Source organism: Neofelis nebulosa, chromosome 4 (genome assembly GCF_028018385.1).
Source record: "Neofelis nebulosa isolate mNeoNeb1 chromosome 4, mNeoNeb1.pri, whole genome shotgun sequence".
Lineage (NCBI taxonomy): Eukaryota > Metazoa > Chordata > Mammalia > Carnivora > Felidae > Neofelis > Neofelis nebulosa.
Genome location: NC_080785.1, coordinates 24,075,680 through 24,103,141, shown reverse-complemented (window position 1 = coordinate 24,103,141; position 27,462 = coordinate 24,075,680). Strand labels below are relative to the sequence as shown.

The following is a 27,462-nucleotide window of genomic DNA, read 5'->3' as shown; positions in this document are numbered from 1 at the left end:
GCAACAAGGGCCATCAAAATGGGATGGCTTCCTTCGAACATAACCAAAGACATGCCAGGGTCAATCGTTGGAAACCACAGTTCACACTTCACACATTTGTAGCAATAAAGGCTGATGTTGGCACGTCTGGTTTCCAGACACCTGCTCTCACAGGTAACAGCAGCGGGGCAGCTGCCCTGAGTGACTCTGAGTTCCTCTCTCCCATAGGTCCCGAGTTGGAAGGATTGAGTAAGCGAGTCCCCCAAACCCTGGTTCTCATCCATGGGGCCCCGGGACAAGTTGAAAGATCTAACCAAAACCAGAAAAAACTGGCGGGGTTGGGGGACTGGGCAAGGATGTAGAAGAGTCTTCCGCTGACTTCAGACACCTCCCACCCCCACCCCCACCCCCCACCCCCTCCGTGTCTCCCACTGTAAACCAGAAGAGTCTATCTATTCCCTGCAGACGGCCAAGTCGAAAGAGCCTCAGGCCGATCAGGTGCCCGCTGAGTCTGGTTGCGGCTCCCAGCCACGATTTCCTCGCATCTCTTGCGCCAGGGCGGCGAACAGGGTCCCCAGAGCCCCCCGGGTCTGGGCCCCTCCGGGCGCCCGGGACACTGAAGCTAGCGCTCCTCCTCTCTCGCATCCCCTCCCCTCCTCTTCCCTCCCTCTGCCAGTCCCTCCCCAAGCCGTGGCGGAGGTGGGGCCGGGCTTGGCTCCGCGAGGCCCGTGCATTCCAGAGAGCCGAGCGAGCTAGAGCAACAAAGGAGCCGGGGAGTCGGTGGGGAGAAGTCGGGGGTCTGCGGCGCGCTCGGGCGAAGGTGGCGGCTGGGCCGCGGGGCTGGCGCAGAGGCGAAGCCGGGGAGCTATCCCCCACCGCCTGCCCGCGCCTGGCCTCCATCGCGGGGCTGGAAGATAGTTTTAAGAGGGAATGGGGCTGGAGATTGGGGGCCCAGGGGGCTCCCGGGGCTGAAGACAACTTGGATTGCCCGGAGAAAGAGTAGGGAGTTGTGCATCCCGGCCGGGGCCTCCGCCGCCCAACATGGGCCCCGGGTTCCAAAGTTTGCGAAGTTGGGCGCCGAGGGCCCGCGGCTCGCGGAGCGTGCGAGGGGGCCCGGCACCGGATTCGCCGGGCGCACAGGTCGCCTGAGCCACATCCGCGGCCCCAAGGGTTGCGTGTGTGGCCGGGGGGCTCCGGGGAGCGGGCGGGGGCGCCGGGGCTTCTGCTGAGTTGGCGGGTTTGGCCATGGCCGCTGCCCGCCTCGCACTGGGGCCAGGGATCCTGCTCCTGGGGCTGCTGCTGCTGCTGCTGCTGCTGCTGGGGGGCCCAGGCCGGGGGGCGGCCTTGAGCGGGAACGCGACTGGGCCTGGGCCGCGGAGCGCGGGCGGGAGCGCGAGAAGGAGCGCGGCCGTGACCGGCCCTCCGCCGCTGCTGAGCCACTGCGGCCGGGCAGCCCCCTGCGAGCCGCTACGCTACAACGTGTGCCTGGGCTCGGCGCTGCCCTACGGGGCCACCTCCACTCTGCTGGCCGGGGACTCGGACTCCCAGGAAGAAGCGCACGGCAAGCTCGTGCTCTGGTCGGGTAAGCGCGCGGAAGCCGGAGCCGGGGTGGCGGTGGTGGGATGCGGCACTCTGGGCAAGAACAGGCTCAGGCCTGAACGTTGGCGAGGGCAAGAGCTGCACCCGGGAGAGGTGGAGGAACACAGTCTGAAACTGTGGGTGCCGGCTGTAAGCAGGTTGGGACCCTCGGTGATGAGGCGAGACGGTTGAGGGAGCCGGTCACAAAAGGCCTGAGCAGGGTGGGTGCGCAAAGGATGCGGGGGGATGAGGGGCCCATGAGGCAGGGGCTCTGAGCCTCGGGAAAGGATGTTTCTTAAGAAGTGGAGCTGCTCCTCGTAAGCGCTGCTCTGAGAGCGGAGCCCCTGGGGATTCAAGGAGGTGTTTAGATCTGGGAAGAGAAAACCGGGAAGTGGAGTTGAAGAGGAAAGATGGGCTAGAAGGTTGAGGCATGGAGGGACAGGATGGGGGGAAAGAGTTGAGTGAAATTTGTGATGGATAAGAAACCCCCTGGTGTTGAGTAATTAAAAGTTAACCAGAAATCTTGTTTGGGGAGACAGGAAGTCCAGAAAACGGTGATCTTGTCTTGCTGTTACAGATTTCACCCTTTCCTCGTCTGAAAAATGGGGACTCTGATCCTTTTCTGAGGTCGTGAAGCAATGAGACTATTCTAAGGATTATTTGTGTATTCTTTGGAAATTTGGATCCTCAGGCTGGTCAGGGCTGCAGAAGGACACTTAAGCCCGGGATATTGAGAGCCTGTGGATACTTCCATAGTGGCCTGAAGTCCCAAAGCCCTCGCCTTAGGTTAGGATTATGGCCAGGCCTAAAAAACCCAAATAAATCCTTCCTTAGCAGTGTGGAGTGGATGATCTCCCCACTTGTCACTCTTCTGGGTTAGGGGCCTGAAGGGGGGTTGGGGAAGGGAACTGGTTTTGTCAGCCCTTGCTTCTAGTCAGTGTGATTTCAAAGCTGTCCTTGAAAAAGAAAATCAAAAGTCAGGAGCCAACTTGGCAAGCTCCTTCTTCTGGCAGGCCTTGGGTGCCCTACATCTCAGTTCCACCCTGGGGGCTGGTGTTGATCCTGAAGCGGGGAGCCGAGATATAGGCTGCCTGTCATTGTCAACTTGGCCACTAGAGTTCTGAGTCTTTGCTGAATGTTGGACAAAGCCCTATCATTCCTGGCCTGGTATCACTCTGGCAGATGCCAGAGGAACGTGGAAGATGGTACCCTTGGTGGACCTATATCCTTAGTGGGTATCAGGTTCTAAAGTCGGCGTGTAGGCAGAAACCATGTGTAATCAACAGCAGCTTTGAAAAGTTCATAAACTACCATAACATAAGGTGTAGGTAATTTTTGCATATATATTCTTTTTATGGTAATATGTTTGTATAAACGTGTAACATATAGTATAGTATATAAGAAGGGGCATACGTAGAAACTATAATTTTAGTCCTTAAAGTTACATAAATGCAAAAGAGCAGCAGACTGAAGGAATTAAAAAAAGGAACACAGGGGCGCCTGGGTGGCTCAGTCGGTTGAGCGCCGACTTCGGCTCAGGTCACGATCTCGCGGTCCGTGAGTTCGAGCCCCGCATCGGGCCCCTGTGCTGACAGCTCAGAGCCCGGAGCCTGTTTCAGATTCTGTGTCTCCCTCTCTCTGACCCTCCCCCATTCATGCTCTGTCTCTCTCTGTCTCAAAAATAAATAAACGTTAAAAAAAAAAAATTTTTTTTTAAAAAAGGAGCACAAAAGAAAGGTGTAAACAGATTTCTTTGAGAAGGTTTGTGTTTAGGAGCCAGTCGTGTGGAAAATACAAATCTCAGCACTAGAATCTCACCCAGTTCTAAGTTGCTCACACTGAGAGGATATCCCCCCGCCCCTCCTCTCTCTACTTAGTTATTTTGCAGGGGCCCATGGTTGAATTCTCCTAAGTTAAAAGCATGTGTGATGCTGCCCTTCTGTAGTTACCATCAAATCGAGGAGGAAGGGTCTGGACCTCTTTCCAGTCCGTATTCCTGATAGCAGCCGCTGAGCAAGGCAGAAGTGTTTTAGCAGGGAAGTTTAGGAGTTAGAACCATCTGCTGGCTGTGTGGTTTCGATCCTTACTAGCTGTGCCTCCGGTGGAGTAGGGTCCTGTAGAGGTGCCAGCCTGGGGCTCAGGTTTTTAGTTCATTCGGAATTTTTTCTCTGCTGCCATCATCCCTCAGCTCAGTTACATTCCCAAGTGTATTCTAGTTGTTCTTTCTGCTTTGGGTCTTTCTGCTAGATGTTCTGGGCGGTGGGGTCGGTGGCGGGTGGAATAGATCGGAGCCAAGTGTAAGAATCACAGACAGGCCTTTAGCCGGGAGCCTCTGGTGAGTGACTTTTCCTGTCCCGAGTTAGTGGTCTTGATTTGACCATGTCTAGGTGGTCAGTGTCACCTGGCTCTTGGAGGTATTTTGGTGGGTAAAGGATGAAAATGATCTAGGTTGTCTTCATCTGTGAATTCTTGAAGGTAGAGACTTGTTCTTTGCTTTTTTTTTTTTTTTTTTTTTTAAAGCCTCGGAGTTCTGAGTACACAGCCATCCACTCATTCATTAAATTAGGCATTGGGTGCTTGCTGCGTGTCAGCCTGGATCAGGTTCTGGGGCACGAAAAGACGAGGAATACAGACGTGACGTGATTCCTGCCGTCAAGGGGAAGACACACAAACAGCTTTAGCATTTCCTGGGAGAGGCATTGTGACAGGGTAGGGTGCTGAAGGAACACAGAGGGCTTTGGGGAGCAAGGGAAGACCCCCCCCCAGAGGAATTGACATTTAACCTATGATCTGAGAAACAAGTAGGAATTCTCTGGGCCAAGGAAAGGTTGGATAGGAAGGAATAGGAAGAGGAGACGGCATGCAAAGGTGAGGTGAGAGGGCTTACCACTTTTAGGAATATACGATTTTAGTAGAGCTGGATCAAAGTAGGTGAGGGATAGAATTATAAGAGATAAGACCTAGGCAGTTAGAAAATAAAGGGATTCATACCCCATATTAAGAAGTTTGGATGTTATCCAGAAGATAATAAGGAGCCACTAAAAGCTTTTGAGCAAGGGAGAGATGTAATCACCGTTGCATTTTAGAAAGATCTCTTTGAGTATTGTGTGAAGAAGCCACGGGAGGAGGGGAGGCATGGAGCCTGGTTGCTTGTTTAGGGGATGGTATTCCGGGTAAGAGAGGGTGATGGCCATGATGGAGGTGGAGATCCAGGTGAGAGAGGATGGGGCAGCAGGCTGGAGGAAGTGGACAGATCCCAGAATTTTAGAGCTAGAACCCATGGGATTGCTGATGAGTTAGATGGAAGGCAAGAGTGAGCAGGAGGATGTACGTTTTTCAGGCTCGCGGGGAAGGTGATATCATTCTCTTCCACTAAGCTGGGAATGCTGGAGGAGGAGTAGGCTTAGGAAGAAAGCCTGGGTTCAGTTCGGCCATGTGAATTAGAGGTGCTCAGTGGACGTGTATGTGGAGATTACCAGCAGATCTGGAATAGGAGTTGCTGAAGAGAGCGGCCACTGTGTTATTCCTCGGCCCAGACTGCTGAGCCTTTTGGAAGTATGCCATTGAGTGAGGAAGTTTATAGCCCAGGTTGGACTACTTTCTGGATCTGTAAAGAGCTCAGGTCCCTCCGGTATCTTTCAACCCTTTGGACTTGGGCTCATTCAGGCACTCAGCATCTTTCCCCATTACAGCTTGAAATGTCTCTTCTCAGGCATTCCAAGCTGACCAGACAAATATAATATCCAGGCCACAGTCCACCTTGGGCCAAATCTGGTTTGGTAAATGGGGCAAGAAAGCAGAGACCTGTGGCTGCGGAGGGAAATAGGCCCCTGACAGCCAGCACGTAGCCTCCTTGACCACCCCTGTGCTCTGTGTGTGCACAGGGGTGTGTGGCCTTGTCATTCAGCCGGGGGCAGCCAGGAGAAAAGAGCCAGAGAATTCCGGGAGGAATCTCTCTTTTCCTCTCAAGACAATCTGGTTGAGCAATGAGAGGAGGGATGCTGTTGGTGACGGTGGGTTGTTTGCAGGGGCAGACCGGAAAGAATTTCCTTAGAGCTTTTCCCAAACCTGGCTGGTGATCAGAATCAGTTAAGATATATACATTTGGAAAGGATGAAAATACGGGAATGCACCTACTGGCTCGAGTTTTAATTTTCCTTTAGATTTTTAATATTTATTTATTTATTTATTTATTTATTTATTTAGATTTTCTTTTTCTTTTTTTTGTTTAAAGTTTATTTTTGAGAGAGAGAGAGAGAGAGAGAGAGACAGAGAGAGACAGAGAGAGAGGAGACAGAGAATCTGGTGTCAGTGCAGAGCCCAATGTGGGGCTGGAACTTAGGATCCTCGAGATCATGACCCAAGCTGAAGTCAAGAGTCAGACACTCAACAGACTGAGCTGCCCAGGTGCCTCAATAAAGATTTTATTTGTAAGTAATCTCTACAACCAAGGTGGGACTTGAACCCATAACCTTGAGATCAAGAGTTGTACACTTCACCGACTGAGCCAGCCAAGGGCCACAAGATTTTTAACTTTTTAACTGTGAAATGCTGCATGTATGCAGAAGGTGCATAAAACACAGGGGCACTTAATGTTAAATAATTATAAAGTGACACCTGAGTCAAGAACTAGATCATGGTGGGGCCCCCCCAAAAGCTCCCCTTCGTCTTTTTCAATCACTTCCCCCTCTCTTTTCTTCTAGAAGTAACCACTACCCTAACGTTTCGGATTATCATTTCCTTTTCCCTCTATACTTTTGTCACCTAGTTTTGGAATCCTTAAACAGTATATTTTAGTTTTGAGTGTTTTTGAACTTTAGACAAATCGTGATATGTGTATTCTTCTATGTCTTTTGTCTTGCTTCTTTTGCTATACATTGTTTTGTAAGATTCATCCATGTTAGTGCAGCTCATTTTTTTTTTTCTTTGCCGAATAGTGTTCCATTGTAGAATACATCACAATTTATTAATCCATCTTATTATTGTTAAACATTTAAGTTGTCTCCGGTTTTTGGCCACTGTGAACAACATTGCTGCGAGTATTCTTCTAAGTATATCCTGGTTCACCCGCCTCAAGCTTCCCTAGGTACAGCCTCAGAGGAATGGAATAACTAGATACTTGCATACCTTCAACTTTACTAGGTAATATGGAACAGTTTTCCAAAGTGGTTCCACCAATGTGGTCCCCACTAATCGTGTAGAAGAGTCACCAGTGCCCACATGATTCCTGATGCTTGGTATTGTCACCATGTAAAATTCTTGCCAGTCTGGTGGCTATATTGTGGTATGTATTTGTGGTTTTAATTTGCATTTCCCTGATTACTAGGGAGGTTAAGCACCATTTCAAATGTTTACTGCCCACTTGGATTCTGCCTTTTATAAAATGTCTGTTCAAATCTCTGCCCTATTTTTCTTTTTTTTTTTTAATAGATTTTTATTTATTTATTTATTTTTGAAAGAGAGAGTGTGAGTGGGGGAGGGGCAGAAAGAGAGGGGGACAGAGGGTCCAAAGCGGGTTCCGCGTGGACAGCACGGAGCCCGATGTGGGGCTCGAACCCGTGAACCGTGAGATCATGACCTGAGCTGAAGGGAGACGTTTAACCAACTGAGCTCCCCATGTGCCCCCATTTTCCTTTGGGCGCTCATTTTCAGAAGATTTGTAGGACTTCTTTATTTATGCTAGAGTTGAGTCCTTTATTGATTTTATGCATCGAAACTGTTTTCTTTTCTTTGGCTTGCCTCTTTATTTTCTTTGTGCCTTCTGCTAAAAGAAGTTCTGTGCTTTAAGGTAGTCATTTATAAAACTTTTTATGATTAGTTCTTATTGTGTCTTCTTTTATCTTTTATTGTTTTTTACTGTTTATTTATTTTTGAGAGAGAGAGAATGAATGTGAGCAGGGGAGGTGCAGAGAGAGGGGGGCAGAGGATCTGAAGTGGACTCTGCACTGACAGCAGAGAGCACGATGCGGGGCTTGAACTCACGAGCTGTGAGATCATGACCCAAGCCGAAGTCAGACGCCCAACCAACTGAGGCACCCAGGAGTCCCTGTTGGGCCTTATTTTAAAAAGTCCTTTTATACCACAAAGTCATGAACTTACTCTCTTATGTTATCTTCTCCAAACGTTTTAAGGGTGGCTGGGTGGCTTTGAACAGCGTCTGACTCTTGACACCAGCTCGGGTCTCGATCTCAGTGTCGCTTGAGTTCAAGCCCAGCATTGGGCTCCATGCTGGGTGTAGAGCCTACTCAAAAACAAAACAACACTTTTTAGATTTTATTTTCAATTTATAGACATATAATTCACTAGTTTTCTACATATTGCCTCAGCATCATTTTTTTTTTTTTAAAGGACTATCCTTTCTCCACCGTTCTGCCATAAATCAAGTGTCCAGATATCTTTAGTTTCTGGGACCTTTTTTTTTTTTTTTTTTTTTAATGTTTATTTAGTTTTTGAGAGAGACAGAGAGAGAGAGAGAGACAGAGTGCAAGCAGGGGAGGGGCAGAGAGAGAGAGGGAGACACAGAATCCGAAGCAGGCTCCAGGCTCCGAGCTGTCAGCACAGAGCCTGACGCGGGGCTCGAACTCACAAACCGCGAGATCAAGACCTGAGCCAAAGTTGGATCTTTAACCGACTGAGCTACCCAGGCACCCCTAGTTTCTGGGATCTTTATTCTGTTCCATAGCTCTAGTTTGTCTATCCTTTGCCAGTATACACCATCTTAATTATAGCATGGTTCTTCATCATCTTTGTGCTATAAACCTCTTTGGCAGTCTGGTAAAACCTATGGACCCCTTCGCAGTATAATATTTTTAAGTTTATAAGGTAAAACACATAGGATTGAAAAGGAGCATATAAGATTTCAAAGGAAATGAACTATATTGAACTATAGTTATCAAATATATTAAAACAAATTTGTGATCTAATATATATGTGCTTCTTTATGAATACACTAAGTAAGATATAGTATGTGTTTGATAACCACCATAATGTCAAGGCTGTGATGAACAGTAACAGAGTTTTGAGATTATCTGTAACAAAATATCTGTGACAAAAACACAAGTATTGATAACGTCACTGTGGTATGTGGCTTACATTCATAATTGAAGGAAAGGCTAAATTTCTGTTAGATGTAATTTTTTTTTCCCGTGCAGGTTCATGGGCCCCTAAATTCTCTACAAGAATGTTTGTGAGTTCCAGGGGCACCTGGGTGGCTCAGTCGGTTAAGCGTCCAACTCTTGGTTTCAGCTCAGGTCATGATCTCACGACTTTGTGGGTTCGAACCCCACATCAGGCTCCGCGCTGGCGGTGTGGAGACTGCTTGGGATTCTCTCTCTCTCCCTCCCTCTCTCTCTCTGCCCCTCCCCGACTCGTGCCATATCTGTCACTCTCAAAATAAATAAATAAACTTAAAAAAAAAAAAGAATCGTTTGTGAGTTCCAAGCCAAGAACCTCCCCTGTTCTTATTAATACTTATAGTATAGTATAGTATTTATAATACAGCGGTATCTCATAGAGTCTGAGCTCTCCTTGACCTTTTGTATTTTATCGTTTATTTTTTATTTTTTTTTATTTTTGAGACAGAGAGAGACAGAGCATGAATGGGGGAGGGGCAGAGAGAGAGGGAGACACAGAATCAGAAGCAGGCTCCAGGCTCTGAGCCATCAGCCCAGAGCCCGACGCGGGGCTCGAACTCGCGGACCGCGAGATCGTGACCTGAGCTGAAGTCGAACGCTCAACCGACTGAGCCACCCAGGCGCCCCTGTATTTTAATATAAAAATAGGTGTTGGTGGTTTTGATCGAGATTACACTGAGGATACAGACTAATTTGAAGGAAAAAAAAAGACATCTTTATGGTATTGAGTCTTCCTATCATTTCACTATATATTTCCATCTATTTAGATATTCTTTCATTTTCTCAATTGTTTTACAGTTTTGTGCAGACTTTAAATGGCATTTGTCAGATTTAGTCCTAGGTACTTGATTTTTTTTTTTTTTTTAATTTTTTTTTTCAACGTTTTTTTTTTTAAATTTATTTTTGGGACAGAGAGAGACATAGCATGAACGGGGGAGGGGCAGAGAGAGAGGGAGACACAGAATCGGAAACAGGCTCCAGGCTCCGAGCCATCAGCCCAGAGCCTGACGCGGGGCTCGAACTCACGGACCGCGAGATCGTGACCTGGCTGAAGTCGGACGCTTAACCGACTGCGCCACCCAGGCGCCCCCTAGGTACTTGATTTTTAAAAATACTATTATGAATAGTCCCTGTAACATTTCATTTTCTGTTTGTTGCTGGTGTATAGAAATGAAATTGATTGTGAATCCAGTAAACTAGGTAAATTGATTATTTATTATATACGCAGTCATCTCATTTGTGAATAATGAGTGTGATGTCTCCCTTTTCAAGCCATGTATCTTTTCGAAGCCTTTATTTATGTACCTTTATCGCCTTATGCACTACTTAAGACATCCAGTACATTGTTAAATAGAAGTGGTAATTGTAGCAGCAACCCTCATCTTTGACTTTTTCTGTATTCTAAAGTTTTTCAACCCTTCACCATTACATATGCTGTTTGGTGTAGATTTCTTGTAGTTACGTTTTATCAGATTAAGAAACTGTTCTTTTGGGGCGCCTGGGTGGCTCAGTCGGTTGGGCGGCCGACTTCGGCTCAGGTCATGATCTCGCGGTCCGTGAGTTCGAGCCCTGCGTCGGGCTCTGGGCTGACAGCTCGGAGCCTGGAGCCTGTTTCAGATTCTGTGTCTCCCTCTCTCTCTGACCTTCCCCCATTCATGCTCTGTCTCTCTCTGTCTCAAAAATGAATAAACGTTAAAAAAATTAAAAAAAAAAGAAAGAAACTGTTCTTTTATTCTTAATTTGCCTATTGTTCTTTTTATCATGGTTGCATGTTAGATTCTATTAACTACTTCTGTATCTATTGATATGATCATATGATTTTATTCTTCTTTAATCTGTTAATGTGGTAAATTGCATTGATTGAATTTCCTGATGTTAAACCAATCTCAGAACAATGGTTTTCAACTTGACTGATCACCAGAAGCACATAAAGAGTCATTTTAGTGGCTCAGTTGGTTAAGCATCGGACTTCGGCTCAGGTCATGAACTCGCGGTATGTGAGTTCGAGCCCCGCGTCGGGTTCTGTGCTGACAGCTCAGAGCCTGGAGCCTGCTTTGGATTCTGTGTCTCCCTCTCTGCCCCTCCTCTGCTCATGGTCTGTCTTTCTCTCTCTCTCTTTCAAGAACAAGTAAACATTAAAAAAATAGAAAAATAAAAAATAAGTCATTTTCAGAGCTTAAATTGTAGCAAATATTGAAGAAGTCTATGAATATAGAAAAATGCAAAGACTAACATAACACCTGTGTCTTTTTTCCCCCCTCTGTTTCGTATTTTAATAAAACGAAAGGAATAAAATAATACAGATAAAGTTGATGTCCCTTTTCTTCTGGTCTACAATTTTGTTCCCTTCTCTTCTCTACGGAGCTTCCCCATCTCAGTAACTTGCATATTTATTTTTCTAAGCTTAATTACTTCTAAAAATAGGCAGTATGTGCACATAGTATAAAATTCAAAAGTAACAAAAGTTAAATCTTTTCACTTCTGCTTCCGGCTCCCCGTTTCCCCTGCCTAGAGGATCAGCACTGGTTTTTGTGTGTTCTTTCGGAGACATCCAACATGTGTACAAATGTAGATGTGTCCTTAGTTTTTTTCCCTCCCACAACCATTAGTGGCCTACTCTTCAGGCTGTTCCCACTCAACTGAATCCATTGAACAAGATGCATTGGAGATAGTTCCATTTCAGTGCAAATAGTTCAGCCTGGTGTAGTGTCCTATTATATTGATTTATGATATTTTATGCAGCCGGTCTCCTATTGATGGCTACGGATTCATGCAGTTCTACTCTTTTGCTGTTACAAACAATGCTGCAACGAATAGTCTTGTGTATTGGCTTTGTAAACATGTGAAGTAGGATCACTAGTATAAAATGTTGATAGATAATGCCAAATCGTCTCCACAAGTGTTTACTAATTTCTGTTTTACTCGAAATATACGAAAGTGCCAGTTTCACTTACATTCTTGTCAATAGACCATTTTCAAATGTGTTGATCTGTATCCATCTAAAAGTTAAAAAATTATGTCTCATTGTAGTTTTATTTCACATTCAGTTTATTTATTTATTTTTTAATGTTTTCATTTATTTTTGAGAGAGACAGAGACAGAATGCAAGTGGGTTAGGGGCAGAGAGAGAGGGAGACACAGAATCCGAAACAGGCTCCAGGCTCCGAGCTGTCAGCATAGAACCTGACTTGGGGCTCGAACTCACGAGCCGCGAGATCATGACGTGAGCCGAAGTCGGACGCTTAACCTACTGAGCCACCCAGGCACCCCCACATTTCAGTTTATTAACAGTGAGATTGGATGTTTCTTAATGTGTTTAAAAGCCATTTGGGGGGCGCCTGGGTGGCGCAGTCGGTTAAGCGTCGGACTTCAGCCAGGTCACGATCTCGCGGTCCGTGAGTTCAAGCCCCGCGTTGAAAAAAAACGTTGAAAAAAAAAATTTTTTTAAGCCATTTGGATTAGATCTGTCTTCTGCCCATTTTTTTATAGGATCATGAATTTCTTACTGATGTGGAGGAGCTTAAGGCATATATGGAGATTAGCTCTTTCTTTTTAAATTTTTTTTAATGTTTATTTATTTTTGAGAGAGAGAAAGACAGACCATGAGCAGGGAAGGGGCAAAGAGAGAGGGAGACACAGAATCCAAAGCAGTTCCAGGCTCTGAGCTGTCAGCACAAAGCCCGACGTGGAGCTCGAACTCACGGACCACAAGATCATGACCTGAGCGAAAGTCGGACGCTTAACCAACTGAGCCACCCAGGCGCCCCTTTTTTTAACATTTATTTTTGAGACAGAGACAGAGCATGAACGGGGGAGGGTCAGAGAGAGGGAGACACAGAATCCAAAACAGGCTCCAGGCTCTGAGCTGTCAGCACAGAGCCCAACGCGGGGCTCGAACTCAGGGACCGCGAGATCATGACCTGAGCCAAAGTCGACCGCTTAACCGACTGAGCCACCCAGGCGCCCCATTTAAAAAAAAAAATTTTTTTTTAATGTAAGGAGATTAACTCTTTACCTGTGATATGTATTGGAAATATATTTTCTCAGTATATTGTGTTTCTCATGGTTTTTGTTTTTACCCTATTTTTTTCTGAAGTCTTTTTAAAATCTTTTATTTCGTAGCTTCCGAGTATTATGTCATACTTCGAAAGGCCTTCTCTACTTAAGATTTAAAAACCACATCCCATCTTTTCTTCTGGTACTCTAATTTTTAAAACTCATGCGGTCATTTGAATTTATCTGGAACTTATTTTTATGTAAGAAATGGGGTAAGGATCCAAATCATTTTTTCCCTAGATGGTTCTTCAATTGTCTTTTAAGATTTATTTAATAGTCTTTCTTTTCCTCATTTTTAAGGTACAATATAATACTTAAAACGAGAAAAAGGAAAACAATGAAATTCCACATTTTAAAAAGTTGATCGGGGGCGCCTGGGTGGCGCAGTCGGTTAAGCGTCCGACTTCAGCCAGGTCACGATCTCGCGGTCCGTGAGTTCGAGCCCCGCGTCGGGCTCTGGGCTGATGGCTCGGAGCCTGGAGCCTGTTTCCGATTCTGTGTCTCCCTCTCTCCCTGCCCCTCCCCCGTTCATGCTCTGTCTCTCTCTGTCCCAAAAATAAATTAAAAAAAAAAAAAAAGTTAAAAAAAAAAAAGTTGATCGCTGCAAATATCACAAAACCCAGAAAAATAACATAATATTTTTGTTAATAAGCTGCTTGCTGCTCCTCTAGAATACATTTTACTCTGGTGAGCTCCCCCCTTTTTAAGTATAGTGTTCAGTAAACATCCAGTAAATTTAACTTTTTCTTTGTTGTACCTCGCTATGAATTTAGACAAATATATAGAGTTATGTAATCAGCCACTACATTCAAGATAGTGAAAAGCCCATCAGGCCCCAAAATTCCCTCTTACTGCCCCTTTGTAGACAAATTCTCCTCCTACCCAGCCCCTGGCAACCACTGGTGCATTCTCCGCCCCTGCCCACTCAGTCAGAATTTCTGAGAGTGGGTTTCTCCCTCTAGAATGATAAAGGTTCCCTAGGTGATTCTGATTTGAGTGGAGGCTCAGGAAAGTTGCCTGAGGACACTGCTTCTTCTTCTTTTTATTTTTTTTTACTTTTATTTTATTTTTAATGTTTATTTATTTCTGAGACAGAGAGAGACAGAGCACGAGTGGGGGAGGGGCAGAGAGAGAGGGAGACATGGAATCCGAAGCAGGCTCCAGGCTCTGAGCCGTCAGCCCGGAGCCCGACGCGGGGCTCGAACTCACAAACGGTGAGATCATGACCTGAGCCGAAGTCGGTCGCTCCACTGACTGAGCCGCCCAGGCACCCCAGGACACTGCTTCTTGACCGGAACTTGCTCTGTGCCCCTGGAATAGGCTTTGTGGTGGTGAGAGCTGTGAGCGGTCAGAGGTCTCAGATGAGTAATGACCGCTGATATTTCCCGAGTGCTTACTATCTGACGGGTACCATGCTAAACACATCAAGTGCGTTACCAAACTCTTCACAACATTCCCAGGAGGTAAATCCCCATTTTGCAGATGAGGAAACTGAAGCTAGAGATAGAGATAGAGTAATTTGCTGGAGATCACACAGCCAGGAAATGGGAGAGCCAAGGCTCAGACCCAGGGAGGCTAATTGTAGTGTCCATGCCCCTCATCCCTCTGCTGTATTGCCTCCCTCCTAAAAAGAGCAGCTATCTGCCCCTACCGCCCCCAGCCTGGCAGTGTGGCAGTCGCCAGTTTGTCTCTCACGTCCTTAGACGCTTCTCCTAACACAACTTCTTGTGTGGGACACCGGTATTCCTGAAGCAGGGATGATTCGGGAGGGGCAATGGGGGCGGGATGCTGAGTGAGCCCCGCCCCTGGGATAGCAGGGTAGGTGCCTGGGTTGGGGCAGGGGTGCTGTTTCTGTCTTGCTGACAACATGTTTCCTCCCTCTGCACTGGACAGAGCCTCCTCTGTTTCTCTCCATCTGATTTCCTGTTTCCTCCTCTGGCTTTGGAGTACCTGGGCTCCCCTGACTACCTCTTCTTAAGCTCCTACCTGTTCTCTATTTCACCTCAGCTTGGTAAGAGGAACAGGGATCCTGGGGTCTGGGCAAGGGGCAACATCTCGTTCTAGTGCATGGGCCCTGGAAGGGGTGGGTCCCACAACCTCCCTTTCCCCTGGAAGAGGCCTGTAGAAGGTTTTAAGGATGCCCCTGAAAAGGTACAAGGCAAGTCGAGCTGGGGTCCTCAGCCAGAGGCACTAACGCTCCCTAGCAGGGCTTTTGGAAATGAGGGCTGTTTTTTTAAAAACTTGAATTGAATTATAACATACACACAGATCAGCGCGTGAGTCATGGGCTCGATTCTTCACATGGTGAATACACACATTGAACCACTACCAGATCAAGAAATAGAACATGACCAGCATCCCAGAAACTCCCCTTCAGGCCCTCTTGCAGTCACCAGCCCTGGAGTAGGGGCAAGGGGAGTGTTTTTTAATTGTCATAATGACTTAACGGGTTCTGGGATTTAGTGGGCGGAGTCCAGGGCTGCTAAATGTCTTGCAATACATCGGACAGTCCTGCAGCACAAAGGATCCTCCTGCCCAAATGCTCTGTTGAGAAACCCTGTGCCTGACAGATCCAGCATTATGGCAAAGAGACCTGCCTCAGGCCTGGGAAACAGCTGTGGGTCAGAGTGAGGAAGGGTGTCACCACAATGTATCCACACTGTTGCCTCTCTCCAGGCCTCCGGAACGCCCCCCGCTGCTGGGCAGTGATCCAGCCCCTGCTGTGTGCTGTGTACATGCCCAAATGTGAGAATGACCGAGTGGAGCTGCCCAGCCGCACCCTGTGCCAGGCTACCCGAGGCCCCTGTGCCATTGTGGAGAGGGAGCGTGGCTGGCCCGACTTCCTGCGCTGTACCCCTGACCACTTCCCCGAGGGCTGCCCGGTGAGTGCTGTGACGGGCAAGCCGCAAGCCTAGGGCAGGGCCCAACAGGAAGCAGGGGCAGGGGAGCCCCGCAGCCTTCTCTCCCGGGAGACCCCAAATCTGCAGCCGTGGGGTCAATGAGCCACAAACCCAAACTGAAGCTCACTGGCGGGGCCAGTCTATCAGGGATTGTCTGTTGATTTGTAGAAGATAACTTGTGTTCAACAAATATTTTTTGAGCACCTACTCCGCTAGGTGTTGGGGAGTTTCGGGGGTCAATGACGACAGGAACTCACTCTCCAAGAAGTTTTTTGTGTATTTAGGGAGTCCAGGCGCGCACATGTAAAACAGCTATAGACCCCAAGACAGGGATGTGATCTCGTTCTGGTGGTAAAGGAGGGCTCATAAGTAATAATAATACTAATGGCAGTAATGTTGGTAATAAAACTAATTATTATTATTTACTCTCTGCCAAATACCATAGGAGCCTCTTACAGCCATTGATTCACTTAACCCTTAAACCACACCATGACGTAGGTACTGCTGTCTTATACGTGGGGAAACCGAGAGGTCCAATAATTTGTCCCAGCCTTTTGATATAGTTTGTCATCGAGTGGCAGGGCGGGGTTTCAAAAGCTGGAAAGCTATCTCCAGCCCGTGCTCGTAGGCACTCTACCAAGCTGCCCTTATGCCTCGTATTAAGCCAAAGGGTGCCCCTGGGCCTCCTGCTCCCTTTTGCACTGCCTTTTCCCCTTCCCTCGTGCCAGAATGAGGTGCAGAACATCAAGTTCAACAGTTCGGGCCAGTGTGAGGCTCCCTTGGTTCGGACCGACAACCCCAAGAGCTGGTATGAGGACGTGGAGGGATGTGGGATCCAGTGCCAGAACCCGCTGTTCACTGAGGCCGAGCACCAGGACATGCACAGCTACATCGCGGCCTTCGGCGCAGTCACAGGCCTCTGCACGCTCTTCACCTTGGTCAGCTGAGGGCAGGCCTGCGGGTGGAGGGGTTAGGGGAACGGGGCCCCAGAACACACAGCCTATAAAGTGGGAAGTGGATCGACAGTTGTCTGCGTTGTGAGAGCAGAGGGAGGTGGGGAGAGGATGCCTTGGGGGGTGTCCCTGGGGGAAGGGTCTGGATAAGAGGGTTCGGGGGCTCAGACAAAGGCGTCTGTGGCAGCAGAATCACCCTAACCTCATAGAGCGGATCCCACTTCTCTCTTCTAGGCCACATTTGTGGCTGATTGGCGGAATTCGAATCGCTACCCTGCTGTTATTCTCTTCTACGTCAATGCGTGTTTCTTTGTGGGGAGCATCGGCTGGTTGGCCCAGTTCATGGACGGCGCCCGCCGGGAGATCGTCTGCCGTGCAGATGGAACCATGAGGCTCGGGGAGCCCACGTAGGTGTTTTGAGGACCCAGGAGCCAGGGTGAGGGGCAGAAGGCTGAAATGAAAAGGGACAGGGTGGGCTTGAAACTGAAGATTTCAGTGTAGGGTTCAGCTCTGCCTTGTTGAGCCCACGGTATCCAGCGTCGGGGATGTGATTGGTCGCATCTGCTCAGAGGGGCATCTTCCATAACCTCTTCGAATCTGACCTGAGTCCCACCTCCAAGCTCTGACTCCTAGGGAACCTCCAGACCTTAGAAGCCAAGGCTCTGGGGACAGGGTGGAGAGAGCTGATAAAGGGAGTATGGAATGCCCTCCCCACATGCCCCTCCACACGTCTGCACAGCTCCAATGAGACCCTGTCCTGCGTCATCATCTTTGTCATCGTGTACTACGCCCTTATGGCTGGTGTCGTCTGGTTTGTGGTCCTCACCTATGCCTGGCACACCTCCTTCAAAGCCCTGGGCACCACCTATCAGCCTCTCTCCGGCAAGACCTCCTACTTCCACCTGCTCACGTGGTCACTCCCGTTTGTCCTCACTGTGGCAATCCTTGCCGTCGCCCAGGTATGGTGGCCGGCAGGAGGCTGGGGACCTGAGCGGAGTGGCCTTGGGTAGGGGTGCCCGTGACCCACTCTGTCCCTCCCACCCCACCCCACCCCCCCCTTTGTGCCGCAGGTGGACGGGGACTCTGTGAGCGGCATCTGTTTTGTGGGTTACAAGAACTACCGATACCGTGCAGGCTTCGTGCTGGCCCCGATTGGCCTGGTGCTCATTGTGGGAGGCTACTTCCTCATCCGAGGTGAGTAGGCACCAAGCGGGCACCAGTCGGGCAGCAAAAAGCGCTGAGCGCCCGCTCTGTGTAAGTAGGAGCTAGGAGCTGCCGGTTCTGCTACCTTTGCAGCAACCTCTGTGCTGGCCCGAGCAAGGCAGCCCCTTTCTCCAGAGCCTTGAGCCGGGGCTCACAGCTTGTTGAGTAGAGCCTGAGCTGGGTTCCAGCCCCCACTCAGCCCTTGGCCCGGTGCACTTGTATGGTGAATAACCCGCCCTGTCCACGTGGACCAACTCAGGGCCTTTGGTCGTGTGTGTGCACCCTGAATTTATACATGCTCTCCATCTTCTGGCTCCTCATCCGCCTCCTACCCCCAGAACATAGTCACACACAGTTTTCACAACATGCACAGATTCTCTGTTCCCTAATTTCCCCGTCTGGATCTGCCGCCTCCGTCTCTTCTGAGCTCATTTGTGTTGCATTTTCTTTGTAAACTTCAGTTTCCTCTCCCTGTGCTGTCAGCCTTCTGTTCAGCCCACCTCTTTCTGCCAGTGTCTGGGCCTTTGATTTAGGTTTCGGGCCCGTGCTCTCCTGTACTGGCCACCCGTGTTGAAACTGGTCCAGATTGCGACGCGTCATAAGTACAAAATCCACACTGCGTTGCAAAGACTCCGCACACACCAAAAGGTAAACTGTCTCATTAATAGTTTGTTGTGTGGATTACATATTGAAATGCTAATAAAACACAATGATGTATTGCTCGCGGAAAGTATGGAAATCAGCTTCGTTTGCATCTTTTTTACTTTTTTAATGAGGCTGCTAGAAAATGTGAGCTTATGGGTGTGGCTGACATATTTCTATCGCATAGCTCTGTTGTTACATCTCTTTTCTTGCCTTTTCCATCAGCACAGCTTTGACCTGGCTGCCTTACTTACGGGGAGCCCGGGCCAGGACGAAGGCACCTTCTCTCTCTTCTCGACTGTTTGTCTGGGCTCTGCCCCCGTCTTTCCAAGTACATAGCACATCTGCCACCAGCCGTGCCCCATTTCTCAAGTGTCTCCAGTTTCCCCAAGCTTTACATCAGCAGAGGAGTAATCAGACCTGGGACTGCCTGCCACCTCCATCCCTCCCGGGAGAGTGGCCTCACCCCACTAATGTCTGAGATCTCTCTTCTGTTCAGGAGTCATGACTCTGTTTTCCATCAAGAGCAACCATCCCGGGTTGCTGAGTGAGAAGGCTGCCAGCAAGATCAACGAGACCATGCTGCGCCTCGGTGAGTGGGCCCCAGGGCCTTTGGCCCGAGGTACTGGTCAATCCGACACTGCACTCTTCTGTGGCTGAGGGACCTGCAGGATGGGATCTTGGAGGATGCATTGTGAGTGGTGCAAGTTAGCAGCCATGGGAACAAGACAAGCCTGTGGGGCATGTGTGTGTACGGGGGGGGGGGGTGGGGGGGGGTGGGATGGGGTGAGAGGTCATGGTGGTAGCAACTCAAAAGAAGGGGACCTTCTTGGATGGAAGAATTCAGGCTCGTGCCAAGACTGCTTCCTCGTCCCCACTGGGGCCCTCCCACAGTTGGCTCAAGTGCCCTTCAAGTCTTATTCTGGAGAATACAGCAAACTGAGCCTAGCATGAATTTACCCCAGACTCAGCCATCTTTCAGGCCTGAATGGGGCAGACGCCTTGTCCCCATTGCTGCTCCCACACCGGGGATTGGTAATGCTCTGTCCCACCCTGGCCCTCCACAGGCATTTTTGGCTTCCTGGCCTTTGGCTTTGTGCTCATCACCTTCAGCTGTCACTTCTACGACTTCTTCAACCAGGCTGAGTGGGAGCGCAGCTTCCGGGACTATGTGCTGTGAGTGCAGTGCTGGGGGCTTGGGGGCGGCAGCCACAGGACTTCAGACAGCCCTAGCCCTCCTTGCTGTCCAGCAAGGGTCTGCTAGGCCCCTGCCTCTGACGGGCAGGTGAAACTGTCCATCCTGCTCTGGGCACCCAAGATGTCAATTGCTCTGTAATTTGCAAACACGGCAAAGCACCTCTCCTGTCCCGGCTCAACTCTGCTCTCCTCTCTGCACGAGCCACTGTCTGGCTGGTGTGTTTAACTGTTCAGCCCTCTCATGTTTGGGCTTCTCTGACGACTCTGTGTTGGCCACAGAAGTCACTCTAATTCTCACGTACTCTTTTACAGAGTTTATTATAGAGCCCTGCACGGAGTAGTTACCTCTCCACGATACGTGTAACAACCTATTAATACTTGCTAGCCTTGCCTGTGCTTTTTTGTGTCACCATGAGGATGAATCTGAGAGTAAAGCATCTCATCCACTGAAAGAAGGGCTGCACTAGCTGATATCAGGAATAGCAGTTACAATGCTCATTAAAATGGACACCAGTCCACATCCTGACTGCCTCAGGCTCTTCCTTAACGGCTCCAGCTTCCAGTCTGGGAAGCAAGCTTTAAACCTCACTAATACCTGGTCCTCCCCCAGAGATGTGATTTAATTGTCTGGGGTGCGACCCAGGCATTAGTAGTTATAAAAAGTAACTCTAATGTCCCAAGTGACTCTAGGGAGCACCCAGGGCTGTGAATCGTTGCCGTGGGGCTTAGCTCTTTCTAAAGTCTTTGGATTGATTGGGTACCCAGAGAGCCTCACCTGTCTACTAACCCCCCCACCACAGGTGCCAGGCCAACGTGACCATCGGGCTGCCCACCAAGAAGCCCATTCCTGACTGTGAAATCAAGAATCGCCCCAGCCTCCTGGTGGAGAAGATCAACTTGTTTGCCATGTTTGGAACCGGCATTGCCATGAGCACCTGGGTCTGGACCAAGGCCACGCTGCTCATCTGGAGGCGCACCTGGTGCAGGTGGGGCCAGCAGCCAGCCGGTTCTGACCTCGCCGCCTTACTCCCTCACTCTTGGTGTCCCCACCAGTAAGGGTCGCCTGCTCCGTGGTCTCTCAACAGTCACCGGCAGACCAGTTTTCCAAGGGTCTGCGTTGAGCTGCCTAAAGCTGCCTTCTGTGTGGCTCACCACTGCCCCCTGGTGACACCTCCTGTCCTCAGGAGGACGCTTCAAGTGCTGAGCCTGCCGCCAGCATCTTTCTTCTAAGAAGGGAATGATTTGAGCGATTTGAGTACTGGGCATCCAGGAGCCCTGCATCCTAGGCCCACTTCTTTGCAGCGGTCTCTCCTCAGAGTCCTCGAGGGACTTGGGGCCCTCTGGAGGCTCCTTCCCTGGAGGGAAAGGCTTCGCCCGTCTTCAACAGGATTTGATGGGAAGTGGCTGCTCCTCCACTTCCCCTCCCCCATCTCTTCTGCTCTCAGGTTGACTGGGCAGAGTGATGATGAGCCCAAACGCATCAAGAAGAGCAAGATGATCGCCAAGGCCTTCTCCAAGCGGCGTGAGCTGCTGCAGAACCCAGGCCAGGAACTCTCCTTCAGCATGCACACTGTCTCCCACGACGGGCCTGTGGGTGAGCCTCGGTCCCTTTCCTCCACTGGAGCCACTCGATCCCCGCAACGCCTGGGCCCCCTTCCCCACTAAGCTGCTACGGACACGTGGACTGGCAGGAAGGCAGGAAGGAAGAAAGCAGCCCCCCCTCTCCTCACACACTCCACCCTCTCTCATCCCCCTTCCGTCCCTCGCTACTCTGCCCTCTGTTTCTGCCCCTGGGTCTGCTTGCTGGTGCTTTGGTTTCAGAAGGAGTCATCTCCTTCTCACTTCTTCTGTCCTCTCCAGTGGTTCTCCCTGGGCTAGAGTAAGTCTGGGTTCTAGAAACTGGATTTCTGGCCTCTAGTGATGGTAGATCACTGGGACTGGGTAGATCACTATGATTCCCTGGGTGGGCTTTCTGGACTCCGTGGACTGGGAGGGAGCTACAGTCACCCAAGGAGTGGGGCAGTCATGATTCCTTAGCCTTTCCTTCCACCCCCACAGCGGGTTTGGCCTTTGACCTCAACGAGCCCTCTGCTGATGTGTCCTCTGCCTGGGCCCAGCATGTCACCAAGATGGTGGCTCGGAGAGGAGCCATACTGCCCCAGGATGTGTCTGTCACCCCTGTGGCAACTCCAGGTACGAGGAGTCAAGCTTCTGTAGGAAGTGGGGGGTGGGGGCATGGAGTCTGGGGGTTCTTGGGACTGGAGCACGAGCAGCTGCCAGAAGGGAGACCCTGGAGGATGTAGAGTGTGGGGCTGAGGCACTAGAGATCTAGAGTTGTGGGTCCCAGACCTCAAAAGTAGGGGTCCAAGGAGAGAACAGGTGATGTGGACAGACCAGCGTCCCAGGCTCACGTTCTCTCTCCTGCCATCAGTGCCCCCAGAGGAAAAAGCCAACCTGTGGCTGGTTGAGGCAGAGATCTCCCCAGAGCTGGAGAAGCGCCTGGGCCGGAAGAAGAAGCGGAGGAAGAGGAAGAAGGAGGTGTGCCCGCTGGTGCCACCTCCTGAGCTTCACCACCCTGCCCCTGCCCCTGCCCCTGCCCCTGCGGCCAGTGCTGTTCCTCGACTGCCTCAGCTGCCCCGGCAGAAGTGCCTGGTGGCCGCAGGTGCCTGGGGAGCTGGGGAATCCTGCCGACAGAGAGCCTGGACCCTGGTCTCCAACCCTTTCTGCCCAGAGCCCAGTCACCTGCAGGATCCATTTCTGCCCAGTGCCCCAGTTCCCACGGCGGCCTGGGCTCAGGGCTGCCGGCAGGGGCTGGGGCCCATTCACTCCCGCACCAACCTGATGGAGGCAGAGCTCATGGATGCAGATTCAGACTTCTGAGCCCGGAGAGTGGGACCCGGGATAGGAAAGAGCAGCAAATACCATTCTGAGGTTCTTCATCCTCCCTGAGAGTGCTTCCCCAGGGTCTTGTCTTCCAGAGCACCTGAGGGTGCCGTGCCCTCCCAGGAGGGCTCTATATGTCTGGCTCAGGGCAGCAGGACTGTGGGAAAGGGCCCTGACATCTCTACGGGCAGGCCTCATCCAGGGAAGGACCCTGGAGCTCAGGGTCCTTGTTTCTGCCCCACCAGCTGGAGTCTGGCTGGCAGTATCCATGTGCAGCAGGGTCATGAGATCTGCAGAGCTTGGGGGCTGGGGGGGCAGTGACAGTGGAGGCAGGGGTGACAGTACCCAGAGTGGCCTGTGGTAGCCAATGAGGCAGCCAGGCCCATACCTGGCAGATGAGGGCTGGCTGCCCTTTTCTGTGCCAGTGGATGCCCTTTTCTGGCACTCTCAGACCAAATGTGTTTATTGTGTCATTAGTCCTTTGTCTAGGTGGGGACGGGGCTCCCTTCTCCCTCTTCTAGGTGGTTGTGGAGCTGGAAGTGCCTATTCCCGTAGGGGCTATAGCCTCTCTTCACAGGTGCCCGGTTGGCCCGACCCCAGGCCAGTAGCCCGTCCTGTATGCTCCTGTACCCTCCTTCCCCTTTCCCATTTCAGTGCAACCAGGCCAACCTCTACCTGTTTCCCTGTTCGTTGATTAGGACCCAGAACTGCTGCATGCTCCATTCCTCCCCCATCCCCCACCCTTTTGATGCTGGCTTCATCTCCAGGTGAGAGACTGGTTCAGCTATAGAGCCTGGCGTGGTGTAGAAGCGTGTTCTCCCTTCCTCCCGTCCATCCAGTGGGGGGGGTGGATCCTCTGACTTGAGGGGCTAACCTGGGAGGCTGCTGGAGCTTCAGCCAGGCAGGAACGCTTCCTTCAACTTCCACAACTGGTGGGTGAGGAGATTCCCACCTCTCATAACCCCTGACTATGTCTCCAAGGCCCCAATTTCAAGAGCCAGACAGCAGGAAGCCTTAGGAGCTGGCTGGGTTCCAGATCGGGGATAGGGATGGGGAGAAATACAAACAGTAAATAAAAGGTTTTTGTATAAACTCTTGGTGTGGTTCTTTTCCATGGATCCTGACCTGGTCTTGTTTGGGGCGGGGGTGGGGGGGGTGGGGGGGGTGCCTGGCTGGCTGAGTCAGATTATGTGACTCTTGACCTCAGGGTAGTGAGTTTGAGCCCCACCTTGGGCATAGAGATGACTTAATAAAAATAAGGTAAAGTAAAATAAAATCCACAGGCCCTGGTCTTGACCCGTTTTCCTGGTCCTGACCACATTTGTTTTCCACTTCCTCCTCGGACTATTCCGAAAGGCCAATGGCTTGGCACTGTTGAGGTCATGACTGACAGTCAGATGTCAAGCTGTTATCAGCTTAACGTGCTGGCTGTCCTTCCCAGCTAGTCAGCTGCATATGGACAAAAACTCTTCTGTGGCCATAGCTGCCTCACTATGCACTGACCATAAGATGATTGAACTAGAACACGCAGCTGCCCCTGGAGTGACGACTGGGGGCAAGTAGCCCCCACTAGTGTAGATGAGCATGGATCCTTGTGGCATTCCGGGGCCCCACCTCTGGGGGCCTCTTCCTTCTTCTTCTTTATATCTATCTATCTATCTATATATATATATATAAAGATATAAAGATAAATAAACATATATATATATGTTTATTTATTTTAAGAAGTGGGAGGGGCAGAGAGAGAGGGAGAGAGAATCCCAAACAGGCTCTGTGCTGTTGGCCTGGAGCCCAATGCCGGGCTCCATCTCACGAACCATGAGATGCTGACCTGAGCAGAAGTCCAGAGTTGGACGCTTAACCGATTGAGCCACCCAGGCGCCCTTGGGGGGCGTCTCCTAAAAGGGACGTCAGTAGGGCCAGCTTCCTCCTGTGGGCAAAGGAATTCATACTTCCTCCTGTGAGCCCCACTTCCTCCAAAAAGATGTCAGTAGAAGACTGCAAAGTAGGTTGCAAGGACTCAGGATCAGGTGGAAAGGATCTGTGGAGGAAAGGCGGTGATACCCACAGACTCGGAAGGTACTGACTCTGGAGTACTGACCAGATTTGTTCACGTGATGGGGACACAAGCATTTTGCCCAGAGCCAGATTCCAGGGGAAGGGAACTAATATACGGATCTGATCATGTTCCAGGTACTTTATACGTGAATGATTATAAGAATAGTTGACTCGTACTGAATGCTTGCCGGGCTCTTTTCCAAGCACTTTACATGCATTCATTCACTGAATCTCATCACAGATCTGTGAGGCACAGAAAGGTTTCATAGTTCACCCAAGGCCACACAGTAAGCGGTAATGCTGGGATACTGTCAGGGGATCTGGCTACAGAGTGGGCTCTTGGCCACTGCGTTTGACAGTCTCTTGGTTAATTCAGAAGGATCAGAGGAGCTGGTTATTTGAAGAAATAAGCTCAGCAAAGCAAAATGACTTGCGCACAACCTCCTAGGTAGTAAGCGACAGACCCCTGCCCTGGGCCCAAGGTCTTCCCGACTACCAAGTCCAGACTCTCCAGTCTCAGTTCTGACTTTGGATTTTTCCTCCTATCCAGGTTTCCTGCGCTGTGTTCCCTCTGTACCCCTTCGTGGTTGCTTACCTCACTCACTCTTGCCATTACTGCTTCCCTCAGCAGTGATAGAGCTATTTTTTGACCTTTATCAACAAGAGCATTTAAAAGAGTAAAATGTATCAGTGTTGTCTAAGGATCTTTTCTAAAGTAAAGGAAAATGTTGACAGCTTTCTTTTCATCTCCATGGACGTTCCCTCCATTCCTTCTTTCTTTAGTGGGAATACTTATAATAAAATACTTATAAAAGGATGCGGAATGGGATGTAGGGGGAGTTGACTGTGGGCTTTAAAAGCTCAGAAACATTACCTTTCTACCCCTGGCCATGGAGGCTGACAGACTCTGTAACCACGAGAGGGCACTGTGAGCTCACTTTTTGTGAATGCTTCCGAGGGTGGCAGACCAAGTTCCAGGACCCGGACACTCCCACAACCAAGAAATCCTGCAGTATTTTTATAGGAGCACCAGCTCTCATGACTGAGTCATAGTGGTCGCTTTTCTACCAAAGCCCCCTGAACTACATCCCTGGAAGAAATACCTCAGGGTCCAAAAGGAGCTTGGTTTGGGGGACCCCCTGTGATCTGGCTGCTGCCCTGAGAACAGAAGTCTCCAGGCATTCAGTGCTGCTGCAGCAAGCAGTTTCCTCCCTCACGGGTTCCATTGGGTCCCTTACCATCTCAGCTCAGTCGTCCATCTTCCTAGGTTGGGAGGCCTGCCTCTTTCGGTCCCGGCTTCTTTGAAGCAGTCTGGCCACTGACCCAACCCTTCCCTCTGCCTGCTGGAATTTCATTTTTGTTTTTTTTTTTAACCTACAAAATGGAAAAGATACAGAAAAGCACAAAGAACAACCTAATAAACACCCATATTCCCACTACTCAGAAGATATAATTGGAAAAGTCAAATCGTTCTACAGGTCTTGTTGATTAAAACAGCTGTCTTGGGACCTGACTCCTACCGGATACCCCATCACTTCCTGTTCTTGGGAGCCAACCTATCTTATTTTATTTTATTTTATTTTATTTTATTTTATTAAAATGTTTATTCATTTTGATGGGGGCACAGGGGCAGAGAGAGAGGAGAGAGGAGAGAGAGAGAATATCCCAAGCAGGTTCCACACTGTCAGCACAAGAGAGCCCCATGCAGGGCTGGATCTCACAAATTGTGAGATCATGACCTGAGCCGAAATCAAGAGTTGGGCACTTAACCGACCGAACCACTCAGGTGTGGTTTATTTAACCAATTTATTTTAGATGCTTCTTATGTTACTTCCATATGTCTGAACAACATGATAATACTATCTCTCTTTTTTTTAATGTTTATTTTTGAGAGAAAGAGAGAGACTGCATGGGGGAGGGGCGGAGAGAGGGAGAGAGAGGATGCGAAGTGGGCCCCTTGCTGACAACAAAGAACCAATATGGGTCTCGAACTCACAAACCGTGAGATCATGACTTGAGCTGAAGTCAGTCGCTTAACCCACTGAGCCACCCAGGCGCCTCAGTAATACCATCTCTTGAATGTTCATTTGAGGTGTTACCATTTGACCTTTCAACATAGAGGATCAGGATTTAGCTGTTTTTCAATCTTTGCCTATAGGCAGGGGGGAAAAAATAGAAAGGGAGGAGGTAATAGTTACAGTTTTGAAAGCTGGAAAGCAAAGGATGATGGGTAACTTAGCAGATTCGAAAAAACAAAGTCTTAGGCAGCAGTAGGGAAAGCTTCTACTGCAGTACCCCCAGAAGGCTCTGCATTGGAGGCAGTAAGTAGGTACTTCAGAAAGTAGAAATGAAAGCAGGAGGGTGGGTCCCTGGTCCCCTCCCGAACTCTGAATAGTCAGATGACTACGTTTCTCCAACACTGGCTGATTGTTCAGTTCATTCTCTGGGGAAGGCAAACAGAGGGTCTGTGGTATTCAATGGAATTGTCTTCTAGCTTCTCACACTCATTTTAAGAAGTTCAGTATCTTCCTGACTCTTGAGCTTTTGTAAAATTGTTATTCTTCGACCCACTCCAGACATTTGAAGGGTTGTCTCTTTGTCCCCAGAATTTTGAAATTTTACAATGATGTATATTTACGTGAGTCTATTTTCACCTATCGGGCTGTGTACCTAATGACCCCTTTCATTGTGGAAATTCTTATGTTTTGGTTTTGGGAAATTTAAAAAATTATTTCATTGAATCACATTCCCCACCCATCACCCCCAAACATACCATTGTCTTTGTTGCCTCTTTTTGGCGCTCATATTATTCAGATGTTGGACTTCTCCAACTGGCCCTCGAAATGATTTTGTTTGTTTGTTTGTTTTTGAGTAAACTCT

At 49.5% G+C, this 27,462-nt stretch overlaps 1 protein-coding gene across 1 annotated transcript; it reads left to right on the top strand.

The window, feature by feature from the left end:
* Window positions 1-687: 687 nt before the first annotated feature.
* On the top strand, window positions 688-23,616 carry SMO (smoothened, frizzled class receptor). The gene is made up of 12 exons (XM_058724325.1): window positions 688-1,561; window positions 15,423-15,628; window positions 16,375-16,584; window positions 16,834-17,006; window positions 17,339-17,558; window positions 17,670-17,793; window positions 18,944-19,036; window positions 19,512-19,620; window positions 20,442-20,627; window positions 21,087-21,235; window positions 21,700-21,834; window positions 22,073-23,616. Exons 1-12 carry the CDS (start codon window positions 1,225-1,227, stop codon window positions 22,519-22,521), a joined length of 2,391 nt encoding a protein of 796 aa, XP_058580308.1. The 5' UTR covers window positions 688-1,224; the 3' UTR covers window positions 22,522-23,616.
* Window positions 23,617-27,462: the final 3,846 nt, after the last annotated feature.

Excerpts from the sequence above, each read along its gene's own strand:
- SMO (XM_058724325.1), top strand. The coding sequence starts at position 1,225 with ATGGCCGCTGCCCGCCTCGCACTGGGGCCAGGGATCCTGCTCCTGGGG. Across the intron at positions 17,559-17,669 it reads CAATCCTTGCCGTCGCCCAG|GTGGACGGGGACTCTGTGAG; the intron begins GTATGGTGGCCG and ends TTTGTGCCGCAG. Across the intron at positions 17,794-18,943 it reads AGGCTACTTCCTCATCCGAG|GAGTCATGACTCTGTTTTCC; the intron begins GTGAGTAGGCAC and ends TCTTCTGTTCAG.